The sequence below is a fragment of the Pelophylax lessonae genome, assembly GCF_965119305.1.
Source record: "Pelophylax lessonae genome assembly, chromosome: 10".
NCBI classification, from domain to species: Eukaryota; Metazoa; Chordata; class Amphibia; order Anura; family Ranidae; genus Pelophylax; species Pelophylax lessonae.
Genome location: NC_138777.1, coordinates 167,671,803 through 167,690,805, shown reverse-complemented (window position 1 = coordinate 167,690,805; position 19,003 = coordinate 167,671,803). Strand labels below are relative to the sequence as shown.

Genomic DNA, 19,003 nt, shown 5'->3' with positions numbered 1-19,003 from the left:
GGATCCGGTGCCCCCCCTAAGCGTCCCTATGCCTTTGCCAGATGTCTGGATTTTCTGCTACCGGTTCTAGAAATGCGGAAGTAAGTTTATTGTCAAATTCTCTTTCACTATTAACCCATCCTTCCTTCCCCCTCCCTCTTCACCCCACCCCCAAACCCCTCACCTTCCAATCCCCACCTATCATTCAAATTATATATTGGAGCGGATGATGAAAAGTTGTTTCATGTTTGTCATTTCAGCACACAAGCAAGTTGGGACGAGGTGGAGAATGTGCAGGAGGAAGGGGAGGAGGAGGAGCATGCAGCTCAAGTTGATGAGGAAGAAGGCGTCGCTTTTGCATGTTCGAATAGTAGTTCAAATATTCCTAACGAGTCACAGAGTTTGGATGAGTCAGGATCCGCTCAAGAACCAGAACAGGAGTTTGAGGAAACTGACGTTTCCACGCCTTCCACCAGGCCTCAAAGTCGAGGCTCTACATCCCACAGGAGGAGAGTCAGCAGGGCAACTGCTGAGGCGGAAGACGAGCAGACAAAGCACTTAGTGGACATTATGTCAGGCATCAGCCAGCAACTAGATGCACATAAATGTCCTCACACACTATTTGCTCATAGCTTGGTGCCTCTTCTCAAAGAGGTCCCGTCTGAAAGGTATTTCGACATGAGAATGGCGGTACAAAACTGCATACATTCGTTCTCTGTACCACGACAGTTACCGCAAGACACTCCATGGTCCCCTCATTTCACACCCAGTCATTCTGCCATTCCAACAAACCCTTATCCGTCAAGTTTTGACCAATATCGGAGCATCCATGAGACCCCTAGATCCCAAATCCCATTCCTTCCCCAATTCCCTCTGTAATCCCCCCCCACACTAGAACACCGGATGTCTCCACTTCTTCCCATTTCCCCCCCTCCAGCAGACCACCACCACCATCACAATCTAGTGCATTTTCCCCAAAAATACCTCCACCCTATCCACAATATAGGCCCCCAAGTGGACCGTCACATAGAACTCCATCCCCGCTTGTGCCATGGCTATATCCCAACACCGTGGATCATACACCCTCAGGCTCTTCAACACCACTTGATCTGGAGAGTTCACCAAATTTTTTGGATCTATAGTACACTTGCCACTGTATTGCCACGTTGATCTAAGTTGTCTTTTTTGACCTAATTTTTCTGGATTTTGTTCCTTTGTTCTTGTTACATGCAACAAAATAAAAAAAAAATAAAAACTTTTTTTGAAGTCAACTTTGCCATCATATCTGTCTGCATTCACTGTATTGCTAACTATGGAGAAAAAAAATACAAGAATTTTCACAAAATATATCACACTTACCGTAATGTAACAAGCAATCTTTCAGCAGGCACAACACTGTTCCGGAAGGTGGTGTTCTGACGCTCCAAACGTGAAAAGAGCAGCCCAAGTAATTCGTCAAAACTAAAAAAAAACACAACACACGTAAGTGGCAAGCAAAAGGGGGGCGTGGGGAGCTTCAGGAATGATTCGGGGGTAGATATAGGTGAAAACAGAGAGAGAGGAAAAAGAGAGATGGGGAAAAAAGAGATATAGAGGGAAGCAGCAAAAAGAGAGAAGAAGGAGAGACTCCCTCTCACATACTAACCTATTAACAGACATCCGAGTATAGTTGAAAAACTTCTCTTCATGTTGCCGGAGATCATGATAGAGGACATTGAACTGACCTCTCTCTTCCCTGTTTGAAATTATGGGATGAACCCAATACCTTCGTCTTCTCATCATCATCATCCTCATCCTTCTCCTCCTCCTGTCCTTATTGATCAAGACTGCAGCAGTGGCAGTAGCAACTGCTGCCATGACCAAAGGCAAATGAAACATAGTGGCAATACACCAAAATACAGCACACTCTCCACAACGTAATCTCCAAACAAAACCACAGCTCACACTCCACGGTGTACTCTCCTCATAAAGACCAGGAAGTCCACCGGAAGTTAACACCCATTTCATTTGGATTGGCTGGAGCAAAAATCGCACCTGAGCTAATTAACATGATTATACGCAATGCGATTCGCATTGCAATCGCGCTGTACTATGGAAAAACGCAAGGTAAACTCGCACCGCAAATTCGCATTACAATCGCAAGCGCATCAGTGTGAACCGGCACTGAAGGCTGGCGGGATGGATCTATGCTAGATTTATTTGTTTAAGAAAGATCAGACATCGAGGTTCACCTTTGGACCTAATCAGTATTTTTTTTTTTTTGCCTTGATGTGATGTACAATGCATAATAGTGCATGCATTAGTCTGCTCACTTTATTATTTTCCTTTTTTTTTTCCATTATCACAAAAATGTCCGGATAAGCTATTGTTGTCATTATCTTACTATTTTGCCTTAAATAAATATTACATAAAAAAGAAAAAAAAAAAAAATACTCCCAAGTGAACATAGCTATGTACCTTTTATAACTGAAATTCCTTAATCCTACAATTATTCCAACTAAACATACAGTTTATCTTTTACGTATAAAAAGGCTGGTCCTCTTTTTTGTTGGAGCCTTTTCAGAGGTATACATATTGTATATGTTACTATACTTTGCCTAGGCAATGTATTATAATATCTAGGCATGTTAATGTCTTGAAAATTGCTAATATTATATATATATATATATATATATATATATATATATATATATATATATATATATATATATACACACACACACACACACATACATACACACAGTATAAATGTTACAGGTAATGTGTTGGATAAGGCATTCTATAGAAAGCCTAAATTTTACACATTGCCTGTAAGATAAATATAAAAACTAAAATCATACACAGATATAATTATATTTACTCATCAATGTTGTCACTAAATCTAATTGAGCTGAAAAGGAGCAACCATTAAATAAAGCACATCTTTAAGCCTTTTTATATTATAAAATTTTATTTACATTAGTATACAGGCTGGTAAACTAGTCCACTAGGGCCAAGAAATAATAAAAAAAGAAAAATGGATTTTTGTAAGAACTTACTGTAAAATCCTTTTCTCTTAAGTTCATCAACAGACGCAGCTCCATCATCTTTAGATCTTTTGGGTTATGCTCCTCCTATCAGGAATAGGCACTAGGCAGGAAAAAAGCTTAACGCCTATGGGGCTGTCCCTGCAGGCATAACCCCACACACTCTGCTATCAGCAATCACTTTAGTTGCAAGCAATGTTTAGAAGACAAAAAACCCCATTCACTCAGAAGTAGAGGGGTACCAGCAATCCATAGAGGGGTAGGTGCGGAGTCTGTCGAACTTCAGAGAAAAGGATTTTACGGTAAGTTCTTACAAAAATCCATTTTTCTCTATCGCTCATCGACAGACGCAGCTCCATCATGTTTAGACCAATGGGACATCCCAAAGCAGTATAATCACGAGGGGTGGGAAGAAAGACGTAATTCCACAAAGGCTAAACACCTAGCCAACCAGGAACAACTGGAGCTCACCTTGAAAAAAAATACACCCTCAAAGAGAAACAAAAAAGATTCTCTTTAAACAGCAACCTGCAAAACCTTGTGGCAAAAAAAAGCATCCGAAGATGCCAAAACATAAATGCCAAAACATCTACTCTGTAGAATTTTATAATCATATGCACAGATGACCAAGTTGCTGCCTTGCAAACTTGCAGCACTGAAGCCTGATAGCTTTTTTCCTGTATATGAATCATATCTAAAAGATATCCAAATGACTCAGTCATGACCATTTAAAACTTCTTGTACCATCTGAGGCAAAAAGCTCTTTAAAAAGTGTAAGAAGATTGTGCTGCACTGATAATTATCTACCTCTGGAGTAAGGTGCAGCTGTGCATTTCCCTCATTTGTCTGTTCGGTCTTTACAGTCATTTCCAATAAAGGTTTGCACGGCTTACCACCTGCTGTCTCAGAAGACAAAGCATGGGACACTGCAGTCTCTATTTCTATTCTCTGGGTCATCTCTCCAAGCTTGTTCCTTCGCTGTCTGCGTCTACCTTCCCACACTTGATGCCATACACTAATCCTCATGAGTGACATATTTTCCTTTGCAAGTTCTTTCCGCTTTTTGCCTTTTTTACGTACTTTCTTTCCAGGAACTGCACTTTCTTGCTCCAAGATCAAATGTTCATGTGTACTTTCCACCTTCCTTCTTTTGTTATCATTCTGGATTTCCTCTATGTTTTCTCGTTTCCTTCCATGTGGTTCTGTTTTCATCCCATCCTTATTTAACTCTTCACCTTTAAACTCTGACTTTTCATCACCAATGATGAGCCCCTCCATGTGTGACACTGCCTGTTCGCCTTCATCTACACTTCTTTCCATTTCATCTTTTTCTCCTCCTGTATTTTCTGCCTCGTTATTCAAGCTTGAATCCTCCTCACAACTACATAACAACACTTCTACTAGGACCCTCTTGACAGCCAAAGTCACAGCTTTCAATGAAGTCCCCGTTAAAGGAATGGAGATTTCTATACCTTCTTTCTTTTTGCCCTCAGAAGTATTGGGTGATAACAATAAAATTATTCCCCAAGGGCGGGATAATGACCGTGCACAATAAAGAGGTAAACGACAGATCTTTGCAGCACTGATACACTGTGAGCTGAAACGTCGAGCTGTTTTTGAGCTGACATTACTACAGACATTGTGACTCAATTCAAACGGATCCTGGACATTGAATGCACCTAGGCGAAAACCATCAGCCCAGGATGGAAGTGGAGAGGTAAAAGGAAGAGTGATAATTACACCATCTCGAGGACAGAGGATGCTTGAATGTAAATCCAGCAAAGAGAAAAAGGAGAAAAACTCAGACAGAAGACAACCTGAGTAACAAAAGAGAACAACATTAATTGGAAGCAGTAATGAAAAACTATTAAAAGCTATATTTCCATTATATACTGGAAATAATAAAAACACCCCATAACATCTTTCTTTCCAGATATATTCTTTGCTTGTTTACATCTAGGTTTTTTTGTATATTGTACATATTTATACAACTGTATATTAACATAAAAAAGAGTTCATCATTAGATGATACACTTTATTTACATTGGAGTATCTAATTAGATGTGTAAAGTAACTGCATTTCAGCAGCTGGCCACTGCAACATAAAAGGCATGCTATACAGGTAATTTGGCATGCTGGGTAGATACTGAAATCTATATTTTAATATTTTATGTTTCAATGGTATGTTTAGCATCAGTCATCAGCTTCCATGTCTTAATGTACACTTAATTTATCTTAATTTACATGACCGACATTACCAAGTGATCTATATGTGATGTTATCCGATGTCCCGGGGTAGACACTCATGTAAATGCATTGTGGTTTTTAGCAGTTTTTAATAAAAGGGTTTTACACAATGTAGTGTCTTTTGTTTCCTATTTATGGTCTTGAGCAAGAATGATGGTGGTCTAGGAAAGGAGAGGAGACTGGTTTAACCCCAAAGTGGCTAGAAAAGAATTGCATTGGACATATGAAATTATGGAGAACACTTGATGTTAATTGTATTTGGTGAGAAGTTTGTGTGGTGTTAGTTAGATAATACTGCTTGAAGCACCAGCACTTTGTTAAATGAACTTTGTTTTTCACAAGAACTTTGCACTGGAATTTTCTCTTGCATGGGACACTTTATTCAGTATAGGAGTTTGAATGCATGGGACACATTATTTACTACATAAATTGAGTGCATGAGACAGTTTCGTATTTATGGACACTTTATGAATCATTAATAAAAATGTATATGTTAGTTTATTTTACACATTATTTGACAAGTTGCACATTTATTGTATTCTGTGCTATATTCATTTTTGGTGTGTATTATACACTACTCAAAAAAATGAAAGGAACACTTTTTAATCAGAGTATACCATCAAATCGAACTGCTGGGATATTGATATGGTTAGTTAAGTAGCAGAGGAGGTTGTTAATCAGTTTCAGCTGCTTTGGTGTTAACAAAATTAACACCAGGTGCACTAGATGGGCAACAATGAGAAACTCCTACAGGTGAAGGCAACTGACATTTTCTTTCCTACTCATCTTTTCTGACTATTTTTCACTAGTTTTGCATTTGGCTGGGATCAGTGTAACTTCTGGTAGCATGAGGCAATAGCTGGACCCTATAGAGGTTGCACAGGCAGTCCAACTCCTCCAGGATGGCACATCAATACGTCCCATTGCCAGAAGGTTTGCTGTGTCTCCCAGCACAGTCTCAAGAGCATGGAGGAGATTCCAGGAGACAGGCAGTTACTCTAGGAGAGCTGGACAAGGCCATAGAAGGTCCTTAACCCATCAGCAGGACCGGTATCTGCTACTGTGTGCAAGGAGGAACAGGATGAGCACTGCCAGAGCCCTACAAAATGACCTCCAGCAGGCTACTGGTGTGAATGTCTGACCAAACAATCAGAAATAGACTTCAGGAGGGTGGCTTAAGGGCTCAACATCCTCTAGTGGGCCCTGTGCTCACTGCCCGGCACCGTGGAGCTCGATTGGTCTACCACTTGCACCCTGTGCTCTTCAGATGAGAGCAGGTTCACCCTAAGCACATGACAGATGTGAAAGCGTCTGGAGATGGAGATGACGTGGAGAATGTTATACTGCCTGTATCTTCGTTCAGCATGAGAGGTTTGGTAATGGGTCACTGATGGTCTGGGGAGTCCTATCCATGGAGGGACACACAGACCTCTACAGGCTAGACAATGGCATCCTGACTGCCATTAGATAGCAGGATGAAACCCTTGGACCCATTGTCCAACCCTAGGCTGGTGCAGTGGGTCCTGGGTTCCTCCTGGTGCATGACAATGGCCGGGCTCACATGGTGAGAGTATGCAGCCACAGTTCCTGGAGGATGAAGGAATTGATACCATTGAATGGCCCCCAAACTTGCCTGACCTAAATCCACCAGGTTGCACCTCAGTCTGCTCAGGAGCTCAGTGATGCCTTTGTCAAGATCTGGGAGGAAATACCCCAGGACACCATCCGTCATCTCATTAGTAGCATGCCCCGACAACGTCAGGTATGCATACAAGCACGTGGGGGCCATACAAACTACTGAGTACCATTTTGAGTTGCTGCAATGAAATTTCAGTAAAATGGACTAGCCTGCTGCATCGTTTTTTCACTATGATTTTCGGGGGGGGGGGGGGCTTTGAATTCAGCACTCTGTAGCACAGGCGTCACAAGCGGGGTGCGGGGGGGCGGGCCGCACCAGGGTGTCCATCGAGGGAGGGTGACACCCAGTAGAAGGTAAAAAGGCTGCCAGTAAAAAAAAAAAAACAGCCTGTCTCAGCCTGTGTCTGTGATGCTTGGAGTTCCGGAACCTGCTGAGACGAGTCTCCAATGATCTTTCTGAGTGCTTCTGATGCTACTTGCACCCTCCCCCTTCTCCAGCGCGCCTTATTTGATCTAAACAAGAAGAGATGCCGGGAGGGGGGAGAAGTCCAGTCTGCAGTGGAGGACAGACTTGTTTAGCCTAGCAGTAAGGTAAGCTGGCTGCTGCTGGCTAAACTCTGCAACATGTTATGTCGGTAGCTTGTTGTCTTAGATGAGGGAAGAAGGAGGAGGAGGGAGGGGGGAGAGAATGTGCTCTCTCTAGCAGGCTGCTGTCTGTTTTTTTTTTTTTTTTTTTTTTGTGAGATCTACTCTGCTTCTGAAGGGTGGATATTTTCTACATTCTACCCCCAATGTCTAATACACCTCCCTAGAATCCCTATCCCTTACCTGCTCATCAGTCCAGTTCAGGCACAGACTCCTCTCCTGCACTACTACCTCATGTGTCTGTGGCACTACAAATCCAAGCATGCCAGGAGAGGGGAGGCAGCAGCAATATGACAGATCAGGCTGATTTTCAGATTAAATGTGCATAGTGTATAGTGTGTATGGACTGTATACTGTATGATCATTATTTATTTATTGTGCTTGGTGGTCTTAAGGTGTTTACCATTTATATACCTATCAGAGTAAGTAGAGAGCACATTTGCAGTGGAAGTGCTCTGGAGTATTTTTATTAGTGTATAATGGAAAGACAGAGTGGTGGAGTGATGGGGGAGGAAGATGGACAGAGAGATGGAAAGAGTGAGGAGTGAGTAAGGGATGGAGGTATAGATTGGGTGACAGATAGAGGAAGGGATGGAGCAAGGCATGGAGGGATGGTAAGAGACACAGAGAAATGGAACAATAGAGCAAAGGATATAGGGATGGGGTGATGGAGGGATGGAGTTATGGAAAGATAGAGTGAGAGACAGACAGAATAATAGGATAAAAGTGATGGTGGGTAGAAAAGGGGGAGGGATATAGGGCACAAGGATTTTTGGATGGACAGTATGATGGAGAGATGAAGCAAGGGGCAGACAAATGAAGCAAGGGACGGATGGAGCAAGAGATAAAACGATGGAGTTATGGAAAAATGAAAATAATGGAGGGTGAAGTGGTGGGAGGGAAGGTTGGATGGACAGTTTAATGAAGGGATGGAGACAGGGGGAAGATGGAGGGATGGAGACAGGGGCAAGATGGAGGGATGGAGACAGGGGGTAGATGGAGGGATGGAGACAGGGGGTAGATGGAGGGATGGAGACAGGGGGTAGATGGAGGGATGGAGACAGGGGGTAGATGGAGGGATGGAGACAGGGGGTAGATGGAGGGATGGAGACAGGGGGAGATGGAGGGATGGAGATGGAGGGATGGAGACAGGGGGAGATGGAGGGATGGAGACAGGGGGAGATGGAGGGATGGAGACAGGGGGAGATGGAGGGATGGAGACAGGGGGAGATGGAGGGATGGAGACAGGGGGAGATGGAGGGATGGAGACAGGGGGAGATGGAGGGATGGAGACAGGGGGAGATGGAGGGATGGAGACAGGGGGAGATGGAGGGATGGAGACAGGGGGAGATGGAGGGATGGAGACAGGGGGAGATGGAGGGATGGAGACAGGGGGAGATGGAGGGATGGAGACAGGGGGAGATGGAGGGATGGAGACAGGGGGAGATGGAGGGATGGAGACAGGGGGAGATGGAGGGATGGAGACAGGGGGAGATGGAGGGATGGAGACAGGGGGAGATGGAGGGATGGAGACAGGGGGAGATGGAGGGATGGAGACAGGGGGAGATGGAGGGATGGAGACAGGGGGAGATGGAGGGATGGAGACAGGGGGAGATGGAGGGATGGAGACAGGGGGAGATGGAGGGATGGAGACAGGGGGAGATGGAGGGATGGAGACAGGGGGTGATGGAGGGATGGAGACAGGGGGTGATGGAGGGATGGAGACAGGGGGTGATGGAGGGATGGAGACAGGGGGTGATGGAGGGATAGAGACGGGGGGTGATGGAGGGATGGAGACGGGGGGTGATGGAGGGATGGAGACAGGGGGAGATGGAGGGAAGGAGACAGGGGGTCATGGAGGGATGGAGACAGGGGGTCATGGAGGGATGGAGACAGGGGGTGATGGAGGGATGGAGACAGGGGGTGATGGAGGGATGGAGACAGGGGGTGATGGAGGGATGGAGACAGGGGGTGATGGAGGGATGGAGACAGGGGGTGATGGAGTCAGGAGGTGATGGGGGGATGGAGTCAGAAGATGATGGGGGGATGGAAACAGGAGGTGATGGGGGATGGAGTGATGGAGACAGGAGGTGATGGAGTCAGAAGATGATGGAGACAGGAGGTGATGGAGGGATGGAGTGATGGAGACAGACAGGTGGTCCTGGTGGCTTCCAGGGATTTCCCCCCACTTTCTGTGATGGCTATGGAACAGAAATTAAGGGGAAATCTCTCCAGTTTGACATGGGTGCCAAAATCTGATGGGTTATAATCTAATCTGGCTTACTATATCAAAAATAACATAAGAAATATGTTATTTTACCTTGATGTCCATCTTAAACCACATTGCTAATTGCATATTGTACTTGTTTGTAGCTTATGCACTGAAATTTGCAATTAAACCTGTAATTTTGTAACTTTTGGAAAATGCCAGTAAAAACTTGGCTGTGCCAGTAAATTTTGAGTGTCGTGTCAGTGAATTTCAGTCTGGTAGGTTGGCAACACTGGTGACACCACTGTGCCTGAGGCGGGAGCCGAAGCTGCCGGTCTGTGGCCCCACCACCCGCTGCCTCTATGTCTCGCGGCCGCCGAAATTGCAGTTTGTTATAATCTATTCAGACCAGCAGCCTCCTCCAGCAGTGTTTGTCACGAACGGTGGGTGTGTTACCTGAACCCCACCTCCTCAGCTTGGCTCCTCCTGTGTACTGTACATTGCTGGGGTCCTGGGAGCAGGCAAACGAGATGAGCGGCAAAGGTCTGGAGTGGCCATCAGTGCCATAAAAAAAACATTATTAAAAGGGGTTGGGGTGACACCATGAGTTACCGCACCGGGTGACACCAACCCTAGTGACGCCACTGCTCTGTAGGTTAATAATTTTCATTTCCATCAAACGATGTGGCATCCTTTCATTTCTAACACATTACCCAGTCCATATCAGTATAAATATCCAGCATATCTTTCCCCATTGAGATCTGATGTGTTTTCAAAGTGTTCCTTTAATTTTTTTAAAACAGTGTATATTTAAAAGGTAGAATGCAATCACCAATATACTATGCATTTTTGGAGCACTATTCACTTTAATTTATTTATTTAATTCAGTGTTTTTTTTCACATGGCACTGATTTTTTTTTCCCCTTTTACTATTTATACATGGAATGTTGCCAGCTAATGATTGGACTTTTAATTAATTGCTGGGCCCTACAGTTATTCAAACTGTTTTTGTTTCATTTTTTGATTTTTAGAAAATAATATTAATTAAATGCAATCTATATTTTGTGATGTGTTTTAGGATCACAAATTTTTATGACAAATGAGCATTATGCATACAAATGAATAATCCTGTGTTATATGACTGGGCTTTTTTGTTTGAATTGTCATTGATTGTTAAAACAATAACAAAAAAAAAAAAAATGTGCAAGGTATAAATAGCTGGCCTTTGCAAGATTAAATTCACAATAGTTGCATCTCTCACATGTTAGGTTACAGGTACTTGCTAAATCGGGATAATTTTATGTTCAAGTTATAACCTAATATACACAGAAAATAAACTATTAATGAAAAAGGAATAGCTCACCAAGACTCTGCTCATTTTTACTAGGTTGTATTTGTGTGGGATCAGAGGGAAAAGTGCAGTCCCAGCCGTCAATCTCATGTGTGTCCTCTTCAGCTGAAAAACAAATATGTCAACTGCTACAACATGTCTACATGCTATGCATTACAGGCAATATACGCTATAAAAGACACTCACCAGCCATCTCTCTCAACTGGCTTAGACTGGGAATAACCACAGGGCTCCTTGATTGTAGGAAGAAAATAATAAGCAATGTCAAAGCGTAATTATTCAGCAGGGGCCCACCCCCTAATGGGTTACCTAAGTGTTGGGAAAATAGATGCATTCGTGAAAATTAACGTCTTGGCTTTCTTTAGACAATTCACGCTCAGTGAATAGTTAACATCTACTGAATATTACAGAACCAAACAAACCTAAACATGGGAGGAACCATTCATAGAATTCACAAACATGGGTACAAAAGATGTACAGTAATAGATACAGATATATAATACCTAAATTATAAAGCTTTAAAAGGAAAAAAGTGTGGGGTAGCAAAAAAAATAAACATACATACTCACCTGTATGGCTACATCATCAGTCCGATGCTGCAGCTATCCCCCACCAGCTCTATGCCCAAGAACTGAGCAATTACTGTCAGTCACAGGCTCTCTGCTCTAGCCCTCCATAACTCACTGGAGCTCTAGGCTGTGGAGGGCGCGGGAGCGGCTGGCTCAGGATCTCAGCAACGAGCTAAACGCTGAACTAGCTGCAGGTCAGCCATTTAGGTGGGTCAAGATCGCTTCTCGGCCTTTTGGCTAAGATCACGTGTAGTATCTGTTCTTATCAGTTGGTATGGGCCTTAGCTAGTACCAGTATGACCGAAACCCGGAGCGCTCAGAGTATTGAGGTATGGGGAGTAGGTCATCTGGGAAAGCATGTGGGGCCCGCCGCCTTCTGATTCGAATGGGTTGAACTGTCCTAACCAGTTTGAAGGGGCAGGAAAGCCGGTCTGACTGGGTGGCCGGTGGAACTGCTCCTAGATGTAATGGGATGAGGAACGGGATGGCGAGGGGAGGGCTTTCTCTCCTGGGTTTTGATCTGGCCTTGCAAAAGGCCTGTCCCCAGTGGTAGGTAAGCTCTCTCTAAGCTGTCCAGGTTCTGATGTCTGCTGGTGGGGATAGGCTACACTCGGTCTGGCCGGGGGCTGAGATTGAAAAAGCCCGTAGTGTAAGTGAATTTCTCACTGGTGAGGGGCAGCTCGCTGTGAGTTTTTTCGGCACCTTGGTCAATGCACACCTTTTTCACACCTGCCTCTTGGGACAGGCCTTTTGGCTTGCACCAGAGGAATTTTTTATTCCAGCTGGAAGGCCTGCCTTGGTTCTTCACATGGCACAAAAGCACTTTCCCCACTTCCCTTTTCCCCACCTTTTTGTTTGTTTGTCCTTTTCTTTGGAGTTTGTCACTGCACTTTCACCTTTTTTCTTTATTTGCACGACTGGAGTGTGTGGTCCTCGGGCCCTGCCTTGAGTCTTGGGAGGGGGTGGATATGGCCTTTTGGCTTAGTTTGCCCTCTCTCATGGGGTCTCCCTTTGTGGGAGCTCCACTTAGTACTTGGGGTGGGCTGTTTCGGCAGTCCCCCTGAAGAACGGGGTCAGTTTGGTTTCGGCCGACTGACCACAAGTACCTTAAATCCCTGTCAGGAGTCTTGCGCCCCGGGGGATCGAGGTTTCGGGTCCTACCTCTTCGGAGGGAAGACCATACGATTTCGCACACCCTGTGCTTTTTTGTGTTCTCACCTTGTGTGTGTGCACTTTTTTATGCACCGGGTGGAGTCTTTTGAGTGTTGCACATGCTACGGGCTTTAGAAAAAAAAAAAAAATTTAGGTGGGTCAAGATCCTTGCAGAGCCTGGATTGGCTCTACGATGTCAGCTGACAACCTGCTGTTAGCTGAATCTGGGCCACATGAGTGCAGAAAAAAGTGCACGCCTGTGACCCGAGAGGAAACTTTGGCCAAAAAAGCTTTTTCCATACTTCTCTTTTAATAAGGTCCATGTAATGCATTAGCAGGCATATCAAAGGCAATTGTTAATCAATGGAGAGAAAATCAGCTGGGTAAAGAAAAAAAAAACTCAGAAATCCTATCCTTTAAAAAACACACTTCGCTCTTGAAAATGTACTTTTTAAATTCCAGTTTTTAACGGCTGTATATAAAGAAATTCATATTAAGTGCACTTTGAGTCTTCCACTTATTCTAGATTCTCACCTGCTAGCTGGTTTACTCTAGCCCAGTATCTTATAGTGTACACAAGCTGTGGGACGCGAGGGTCTATGTCAGAACAGAGGCGCAAGTAGGAGGAGTTACGCAAGGCAAGCCTAGGGTTAAAAAATAGAAACAAAATAGTAAAATATATTTGAAATTCGACAAAAACACAACAAATTTTGACACAACATACTGAAATATTGAGGCTACCTGTTATTGAGAGTGATATCTCCCCTGAGCCCTGACGTCTTGTGTTGGAAGCGTATTACTGGGCGCCGTGCAGAAGGAACACTTTGAACCCCGTGTACTCCAGGAACACACTGACGTAGAACTCTCTCAACTACATTAAGAATTTCCTCATTGGAAAGACCCTTCAAAGACAGGCCAGGAGTTATATTCTGTAAGGGAGAAAAACCGTTAACGGATCACTGCCATCTTTACTATTCCTGTATCCCCGAGTTTGTATTGAGATAATCAAAATACATTAACAATTCTAAGACTTGAAAAACAACAATCACCAGAAAATCTCTTTACACGCAAATAACAATCACCAAAAAATCTCTTTAGACGCACAAAACAAAAATAAGGCATGAATGATCTTACCTATCCTTGAAAATCACCTTAACTTTAGGGTTAGCAGAGAGTTTTTTTTTTTTTGGGTGTCAACTTTATTTATTTTTTTTTTTTTTTTAAAAGGTTCCATGTTTATTTTTTTGGAAAGTTTGTAAAACCGTTTTAAATCAACTTTATGTATACAATCATCTTTTCACAAGTAAACCTTTAACCAATTCAATACCAGGCATTTTTACCCCCTTCCAGCTCAGGGCAATTTTCAGCTTTCAGTCCTGTCGCAATTAAAATGAAAATTGCGCAGTCATGCAACACTGTACTCAAACTAGATTTTTTGTTCACACAAATAGAGCTTTCTTTTGATAATCTTTATTCACCACTGGTTTTTTACTTTTTGCTAAATAAAGGAAAAAAGACTGAAAATTTTGAAAAACAAAATACGTTTTTCTTCCTTTAGGTTATAAAATATTGCAAATTAATAACTGCTCTTCATAAATTTAGGTCAAAGTGAACTTTGCTACATTTCTTTGGTGAAAATCCGTGTATAATATTTAGTCTGTGTGAAAGTTATAGGGTACACAAACTACGGGATATATCCGAAAATTGATCAATCCTAATGTCTTGAAGGCCTATCTCAAAACGCAAGGACAGTACAAATACCCCCATATGACCGCTTTTTGGAAAGTAGAGAGTCCAAGGTATATAGTAAGAGGCATGGCGAGTTTTTTGAAGTTGTAATTTGTCAGAAGTTTTTTGGAAAATTAAGAATTTTTTTTTACATACTGTCACCAGTGCAGTACAGCGCTAACATAACGGGTGTGGCAGTAATCAGAGACACTGACTGGTGACGGTACAAAAAACTAATATTTCATAAGGGTCCTTTCACACAAGCGATCCGATCAGATCCGCCTGTCAGTTTGTTAGGCGGATCTGATCGGATCCCTCATGCATCCCTATGGGGCAGCGGATGTCAGCAGAGACATGTCCGCTGACACCCGCATCCGATCCTGTCCGTGAAATCCGGACGGATGGAAACCTTATTTTCCATCCGTCCAGGGGATCGAATCGGATGAGAGCAGACAGAATCAGGCATTCAGCAGCTGCAGGAGGTCCGCTCTCATCCGATTCCCCCATAGAGATGCATGGGGCTCTGACATCTCCCTCTCCGCACACAGATCGGAGAGGGAGCTGTCACCTGCCTGCTCAGCGGGGGATCGGTGTGTCGATCCCCCGCTGAGCAGCACGGATCCGACCACGGAGGCCGATCGTGTGAAAGAAGCCTGTTTTATTTTTTTTTTTATTATTTATTTTTTTTAAACACACTGACCAGAGCAATATAATGTTACCATAGTAACATTGTACTACTCTGGGGAAGTGATCAGGATTCTCTTTTTTTTTTTTTACACATTGTTGGCTTATAGCAGTGCACTACAACTCTAAGGAAGCAAATTACTGAATATGACTGATTCAGTCTGCTTTGATTAGCTGTGATTGGCCCTGTCTGTACGATGTGATCACACTGACCGATCACAGCTAGCAACTTTGTTGTATCCAATGGATGGCATGAAAGGAACCCATTCATTGTATACAACTGTAATGTGTCTGCTGAAATTGGTCACGGCGGTCATATGGTACCCGCAGCGAACCAATACTCTGATTGGCCCATTGGCCGTGTCCCGTGGACACTGCCATGGACAGATTCTCCAAACATTTATCTTATGTGATATTTCTGTGAGTTATAGGGTATGCAGCCACATCTGAGGATTTGAACATAAATAATGCTTATATCAATTGGCATAACCATCTATTTGGATTATTTGGGACCACAAGGGTTTACTACCAGGTCCCGGTATCTGAATTAAAGCTGATTTCATTAACTTAATTAAAAATATATCCGGTCATATCAGGGTCTATGAAAAACTACTAGTCGGATGGCAGTAATGTGGCTGTCGACATATAAACAATGGGACTTTGGTATTATGGCCGAGTAGTCTATGTTAAGCTGAATGTCCCGAGAAAGTGGTGCTGCCTTCTAGCGCTTATGTATGTAGTTGTGGAATCTGTGAGCACCGCTATCCCCACTGCCCCATTCAGATGGTCGGTTATGATGAAACGTGCGTCAGGCAGGGGAAAAAGTGGTGACGTCCGCACGTCCACTGGGGCGCAGGACGAGTATATAATGAATCCCTGTATATTTCCTTGTATTTGTGATTTTTTTTTTAAATAAATAAGCTTTTACCATTGAAAGGATTTTGCGCAATGAGCTTTTCTTCTTTCTGTTGCTATGCTCCATACCATCCTGTCTGAGCATCCATAGTGAAGAGTGTGAATAATTCCCTCCAAGCAATATCATCTGATGGTCAGCTGGGAACGATAGTTACTATACACCCAGAGTGAGGGGTGAGCTCACTAAAGTGATTACAGGCCTGAATAAGGTCTGGCTATCTGGTAAGAAGCTGATTATGCTTATCTCGGAGGGGAGCACTTGGTGGTGATCACTTGCAGCATTAAAGAGTCTGTAGTGCACGCTATGAATTTAACCTTTTTTATACGGGGACTGTTTGTCTTTTTTACACTTTTTTTTCATGCATGATGACACTGAGGATATGAATTGGTATAATCATTTTTTGATTTATTATGTGTAATGTTTGAATTTTTTCACTAATTGCCCTTTATTATACGATTACTGACAGTCATGTTGAAACAGGAAGGGGCCATTCCCAAACTGCACAGAGTTGGGAGCATGAAATAGTTCAAAATGTCTATGCCAACCCCTGAAAAACAACCCTACACCATAATCCCCCCTCCACCAAATGATTTGGACCAGTGCACACAGCAAGGTTCATAAAAGACATGGATGAGCGAGTTTGGGGTGGAGGAACTTGACTGTCCTGCAGAGAGTCCTGGCCTTAACCAGATAGAACACCTTTGGGATGAATTAGGAGCGGAGACTGCGAGCCAGGCCTTCTCATCCATCAGTGCCTGACCTTAAAAATGCTCTTCTGGAGGAATGGTCAAGCATTCCCATAGACAGCCATGTGGACAGCCTTCCCAGAAGAGTTATAGCTGCAAAGGGTAGGCCAGCTCAATATTGAACCCTACAGACTAATGGGCCATACACACTATAAGATTTTCTGAAGACTTTTTCCTTTAGATTTACCAAAACCATATAATATGAGGTCAAACCTAAACACTTTCAATTTGTATGCAATCTGGCAGGCCCTTGCACTACATAGAAAAGGTAAATCTGAAGGAAAAAGTCTTCAGAAAATCTTATAGTGTGTATGGCTCTTAAGACTGGGATGCCATGAAAGTTCATGTGCCTGTAGAGACAGACGTCCCAATACTTTTGACAATATAGTATATATATATATATATATATATATATATATATATATATATATATATATATATATATATATATATATATATATATATATATATATATATATCTCTATCTATCTATATCTATCTATCACAAACATACATACCTATAAACATACATACAATGGGTAAAATAAGCATTATACAGGTCATCGTTTTCTAGGTAAATATATTTCTAAAGGTGCTATTGACATGATATTTTCACCCCGTGGGTAACAACCCATTGTATGGATTCAGTGGATATAAGAAGTCTACACACCTGTTAAAATGTCAGGTTTCTGTGATGTGAAAAAATGAGACAAAGAAATCATTTCAGAACTTTTTCCACCTTTAATGTGACCTATAAACCGTACAACTCAATTGAAAAACAAACTGAAATCTTTTAGGGGGGGTGAAGTAAAAGTAAAAAAATAAAATGTGGTTGCATAAGTGTGCACACCCTCTTATAAATGGGGATATAACTGTGTTCAGATTTAAGCAATCACATTTAAACTCCTGTTAAGTAGGAGTCAGTACACACCTGCCATCATTTAAGGTGCCTCTGCTTAACCCCAAACAAAGTTCAGCTGTTCTAATAGGTCTTTCCTGACATTTTCTTAGTCGCATCCTACAGCAAAAGCCATGGTCCGCAGAGAGCTTCCAAAAAATCAAAAAGGTTAAAAGGTATCAGTCAGGAGAAGGGTACAAAAGAATTTCCAAGGCATTAGATATACCATGGAACACAGTGAAGACAGTCGTCAAAGTGGAGAAAATATGGCACAACAGTGACATTACCAAGAACTGGACGTCCCTCCAAAATTGATGAAAAGACGAGAAGAAAACTGGTCAGGGAGGCTGCAAAGAGGCCTACAGCAACATTAAAGGAGCCGCAGGAATATCTGGCAAGTACCAGCTGTGTGGTACATGTGACAACAATTTCCCTTATTCGTCATATGTCTGGTGTAAAGTGACAAGGCGGAAGCCTTTTCTTACGAAGTAAAACATCCAAGCCCGGATAAAGTTTGCAAAAACACATCTGAAGTCTCCCAAAAGCATGTGGGAAAATGTGTTATGGTCTGATGAAAACAAGGCTGAACTTTTTGGCCATAATTCCAGATGTGTCTGGCGCAAAAACAACACTGCGCATCACCAAAAGAACGCCATACGCACAGTGAAGCTGTTTTTCTTCAGCTAGAACAGGGGCCTTAGTCATGGTAGAGGGAATTATGAACAGTTTCAAATACCAGTTAATATTGGCACAAAACCTTTAGGCTTCTGCTGGAAAGCTGAACATAAAAAGGAACTTTTCAGCAGAACAACCCAAAACATACATTCAAATCAACAAAGGAATGGCTTCACCAGAAGAAGAATAATGCTTTGGAATGACCCAGCCAGAGCCCAGACCTAAATCCGATTGAAAATCTGTGGGGTGATCTGTGGGGTGATCTGAATCAGGAGATGCCCTCGCAATCTGACAGATTTGGATTGTTTTTGCAAACAAGAATGGCTAAGTCAAAATGTGCTAGACTCATACCCAAAAAGACTGAGTGCTGTAATAAAATCAAAAGGTGCTTCAACAAAGTTTTAGTTTAAGGATGTGCACACTTATGCAACCATATTATTTTAGTTTATTTTTACTTTCCTCCACCTAAAAGATTTCAGTTTGTTGTTCAACTGAGTTGTAAAGTTTATAGCAGCCCTCAAATTTTTCACTCGCCTGCTC

General features: G+C 42.7%; 1 protein-coding gene across 1 annotated transcript in view; it reads right to left on the bottom strand.

Moving 5' to 3' along the window:
• Positions 1-3,709: 3,709 nt before the first annotated feature.
• Positions 3,710-19,003, bottom strand: part of TUT1 (terminal uridylyl transferase 1, U6 snRNA-specific) — a 32,887-nt gene continuing 17,593 nt past the window's right edge. Inside the window, exons 6-10 of the mRNA XM_082270350.1 lie at positions 13,558-13,745; positions 13,351-13,460; positions 11,282-11,404; positions 11,108-11,200; positions 3,710-4,822 (exon numbers count right to left, since the gene is read on the bottom strand). Coding sequence (XP_082126476.1) covers positions 3,720-4,822; positions 11,108-11,200; positions 11,282-11,404; positions 13,351-13,460; positions 13,558-13,745 — 1,617 coding nt within the window. The 3' untranslated portion in view covers positions 3,710-3,719. The remainder of the gene's footprint in view (positions 4,823-11,107; positions 11,201-11,281; positions 11,405-13,350; positions 13,461-13,557; positions 13,746-19,003) is intronic.